General features: G+C 32.2%; 1 protein-coding gene across 1 annotated transcript in view; it reads left to right on the plus strand.

Annotated features, from left to right (window-relative positions):
* The window catches only part of LOC105174171 (glycosyltransferase family protein 64 protein C5), a 6,002-nt gene continuing 3,793 nt past the window's right edge, over positions 2,711 to 4,919 (plus strand). Inside the window, exons 1-2 of the mRNA XM_011096181.2 lie at positions 2,711 to 3,506; positions 4,267 to 4,389. Coding sequence (XP_011094483.1) covers positions 3,162 to 3,506; positions 4,267 to 4,389 — 468 coding nt within the window. The 5' untranslated portion in view covers positions 2,711 to 3,161. The remainder of the gene's footprint in view (positions 3,507 to 4,266; positions 4,390 to 4,919) is intronic.

Below are 4,919 nucleotides of genomic sequence, written 5' to 3' on the forward strand. Positions count from 1 at the left end.
GATGAATATGCTAGAAGAATGAAGGGGTGTTTGTAATAGTTTCTACTCTGTCTCCAGAAATATGCTGTAGAGTAAACTGTAAGATTAATTGTAGTAAAAGTCGGGGGTGTTTGAAAAAATAAAGATGAAAAGTGGAGAAAACGGAGCGTTTCGAAAAAAGTTAATATATACAATTTTCCTAATAAGTTGTAGAAGTTGGTAGAAAAAAACTTATAATTTCTGCCTTAAATGAGCATCTGCCTTTGGAAATTCAAAACTCTCTTTTTTCAACTTATCTGCAGCAAATCATCCTAATTAAACTACTGCAGACACCCTTTAACAAAGTTATTCCTGACGAGATTACGGGTACCGCCATTAACTTTTCATTCTCGTACCCAGAAAAAGAAAAACAAAATTCGTGATACTACCAGTCTACAAAATTATATATACTGCATATATCTATGTAATACTGGTCGAGGAGATTTTAGCCTAATTTTTAAGTTCGATATATCAAAATATTCCGAATGTAAAATTTTAAATTCAAATCCCATCAAATACATAGATATATATCCCCACTCCATCACAAAATTAATTACTAATTGATAAATAAATATTATTTTTCTACTATTGAGGTAAAAACTTTGGAGGGCATAAACAATTTGATGTGTAAAAGATTGTAACCATATATATATTGTTGAAGAAAATGACATCCACATCCAGTGGCATAAAATGGTTGGGTCTGTTACCCATTGTTTTCTTTGCTTTTTTGGGCCAAAATGTCATTATTGAAATGCCCTTTTTGGGTAAAATATGAAGTTCAACAAATTCATGTGTAGTTGGAATTTTCTATGTGTGTTTGCATACCAAAATTTTTTGACTACCCACCACAAATATAATTTTTCTTAAAGAGCTAGTATTTATTTCTTATAAGATCTCTTATCTTTTATGGGAAAAAATGGGTGGTATATTACTATCGATGTGGTAGTTTAAGTAAAATTAATTATATATATATATAATATGAAATTAATTTAAATGAAAATTTATTAGTAATTTTAAAGTCGTGATTCGATTATCAGAAGTGATATTTGTCTGTATTTTGTATTTTTTGTAGTAATGTTGTGATCATTTGATAGAATGTTCTGTAAAAGTGGGTGCGGAGGATTGCTGGTTAAATTCGTGCTACACTTGGTTTTTTTGTGTGTGTGTGTGTGTGTATCGAGACGTAATTTGGTTTGACGGCTGCATAATTGATTATGAGATAATTAATTTCATGATAGAAGCTGATTTTGATGTTCGGATTCATATTTCGTACTTGGTTATGCAAATATTCGTAGATGAATTTCAAACTGACATCGTTCTTGAGGTTAGTGAGGAACTTAAAAAATAATTTAATAGGCGTAATGAATAATTAGATGAAAAAATAATTACGGTGGGATTAAAAGCGAAAATTATAGCTTTTATAATAATGTGATTTTAGTAGAATTCAATATAAAAAGTGATTATTAAAAATGGGGCCAAAAGACACCAAAAAACGCTGGTTTGAGTTTTTCAATCGAAGGATCAAATTTGCATCCAATGTATGAATATTAGACAAATACATTTTATCTTTATAGAATAGGGGTTAATTATCTTTTTATTAATAAAAAATAAATAAATTATATCAATATAATTTATTTAAATAGTATACTAATAATATAAAGAGTCGTGTTTCGGAATAAAAAATAATTGTTTTTTTCAAAAAAAAGCCCAAATTATGTTTTGGAAACACGACTTGGTCATTTTTTATTTTTTAAATTCGTTTAATATAAATGCAGACTCCAGTGGCCACACTTATGTTTCATTTTTTAATAAATTACAATGAGCTCTTCTGTAGTTTAGTATAATTATAAATATTTTTTCATTATTTGAAAAATTTGTAAATATACTTCCTAGATGCTTGATTTAATTATATAATTTTTGGATTGAGGTCTAGAATTATCAACTCTGCTTTTGGTATATATTATTAAAAATATTAAAAAATTAAAAAAAAATCAGATGAGGTGGATGAAAAAATACAAAAGATTATATAAAAAAAAGAATACCCACTTAGTCCATTAAAAAGTTTCAGAAAATAAGTAAAACTATAATTCATAGTTTACGAGGGCATTTTGATCAATTTACCACAAAAATAGGTGAAAACCTGATGGATTGCGCGTTGTTAGACGATCGTTAAAATTAGAGGAATATTGATAATTTTTCAAATAATAAAAAAAATTGTATATATGTTAAATCTAACTCGTTGTAATTCACCCTATTATTTTGACAAATTAAATTAATATTATCATTAAAAATAACTTAAAAAATACATAACTTGGTTTCTCTGATTATTTTTTTTAAATAAATAATAATAAAAACTCGAAACTGATTTCTCAATTTCCACTTTAGAACTCGAACTCATAATCCATCTTTAATTTAGAAATTAAAATTTGATTTCTTCATCAACGTTATCACTTATATTGTTTTCTTTTTTCCTTAAAAAAAACAATTTCCAGTTAATTAAAAAATTAAATGAACCACTTCCTTAATGGAAATCAACCAAACCAAAAATAAAAAATAAAAAAAAATAAAATATTGGAAAAAAGGTATAATAGTGAAGTCAGCAGAGTGGCCCGTATTGTACTAGCTGTATACTATACGTATATATATGTATGCAAAGGCCGTATCTGTGTATATTGGCAAACAGATGTGCACGAAATTGATTACATAGAGAAAGTGCCATCCATTCCCCTACCCTTTTCTACCCCCACCCCACCCACCCCACCCCTTGAACTCGTCCGCGGTTTTCTTGTCAGCTTTCGTCTCTGTGTGTCGCATTACAATTTCAAGAATCCCCAACTTTATACAGGAAAACAAACAGAAACCAGAACGATCCGACAACAACAAAAGAAAACAAACAGGGAAAAAAAGGAAAAAAATAAGGCCCAGAATTTAGATATCTAATTAACGAAACACTCTCTGCCGTTACAACATCTCCTATCTGTTCCCCATTTTGGAAGAGGAAAAGTTATGCAGGGATTTCTAGCTTTTTCGTTACATGCAAGACCGCCACCGCCGCAGCGGCGGTGAGAATTTTCCGTGGCGGAAACCTCCATCTACCGTGCGGCAGCTGCGGAGTAGTTTGATTTGTTTTGTTATTTGAGGAAATGGGTTCGAGCCCGGTCGTGGGCTCTGGGACGTCCGCTGGCTGCGGAGGTGGTGGGTGGCGGTGGCACAGCAGCAATGGTGGTGGGAAGAGCAGTGGCGTTATTAACAAGAATGGGAATGGAAATCTGAACAATGAGTCGTGTGTGTTGTCGTCAACTTTCGCTTATTTCTTGTTTTCGTTTGTTGTTTTGGGTTTGATTGGGAGTTTGTACGGGAGGTACATGCTCACGCCTAAAGTGCTCGCGGGGATCACGGCGCTCGGGTGTCAAGAGGACAATGAGGGTTCCTGGGCTGTGGGCGTTTTCTATGGGGATTCGCCCTTTTCTCTCAAACCCATTGAAGCTGTAAGTTTCTGTCCTTTGGGAAAACATAAATAAAATTCAATAAATTTTTTTGTGTGTGTGCATGTGTGCATGTTAATGAAATTCATTTATGTAATTAAATAAATTTTTGATTTCTTTGAAGTTCTTATTGGTTCTGGGTTTTTCTGGTTTATCTGGTTTCTGAAACATGGGCGATTTCAGGCGAAAAAATAATTTTTTTTGATGGTTTTCAAGAACTAGAGTGATGAACATCACTGTTTGTCACCCTTTCATCTTTGTGTTTAGTTGGTGGAAGATGAGGAGATTAAGAGTTATAGTTTTCTATCTGACCCTCCCAAGATTAGCTTGTGTATTTCAGTCTTTTCTGGGCTGACTTTGAATTTGAAGAGGAGATTGAAGTTTTAATTTTTTCTTTTTCGATGTTTCCAAGATCAGGTTACTTTTGCCTTCATTATGGTGTTACCTGTACTAATTCGACTTTCCTGGGCTGACTGTGAATTTCAAAAACATGTTTCAGCTTTCTAGTTTTCTTTTTATTTCTTAATTATTCTTTTTAGTTTTCCTTTTCCTTTTCTTTTCTTTTAATGATGATTTGACATCGAAAGGTGTTTTACTTACAGATAGTATTGTAAATGCACATGAAGATGGCCAACTGTAAATAACTTTTTGGAGATGTTTGGTGTAGTTTTTAACTTTAGAGGGGGAATTGAAATTCTGTTTTTCTTTGTTTTTTTCTTGGCAAATTTTATAATATTACAACTTCTTGAAAATTGGTTGGCAGATGAATGTATGGAAGGATAAGAGTTCAGCATGGCCCGTAGCCAACCCAGTGATCACTTGTGCCTCTCTTTCTGATGCTGGCTTCGCTAGTAATTTTGTTGCCGACCCTTTTCTTTATGTGCAGGTATTTCTAATCATTCTTTCGCTTTTGTTTTCTATCTAGTTTCTTGTTAGCTTGTTCAATTATCTGTTAAAAAAGCTGTGTTTTATGGATTTTAATCTGTATTTTTATGTATGCATTTGGGTTTTTTTTTTTTTTCTGTTAAACTATTTTTGCAGTTTAATAGGTTGCTGTATGAATAGGTGGTGGAATAGTAATTGGAAGTGATGTCACATTGATCGCTATAATTTCAGTTTCTGATTCTCTAACTCGTGATACTTCCATCGTTTAATCCTTGGAGTGACTTAATGGGACATGTCACCTCCAACAAATGAGATCAAATAGTGATTGGAAATAAGTGATTCATATCATATATTATTGTATTGCTATTGCTATTGCTATTATATTATTAGCTGATGGGGTCATGGGATCTGCTAATAATATGTCCAGCTGGGAAGGAACATCAGAGGGATAAAGCACAGTACTTTTTTAGATTGGGGCAGGTGGATTGAGTTGTAAATTGGATGCGGAGGGAAAATTCAAAGATTCCAGTT

Source organism: Sesamum indicum, linkage group LG11, assembly GCF_000512975.1.
Source record: "Sesamum indicum cultivar Zhongzhi No. 13 linkage group LG11, S_indicum_v1.0, whole genome shotgun sequence".
NCBI lineage: Eukaryota > Viridiplantae > Streptophyta > Magnoliopsida > Lamiales > Pedaliaceae > Sesamum > Sesamum indicum.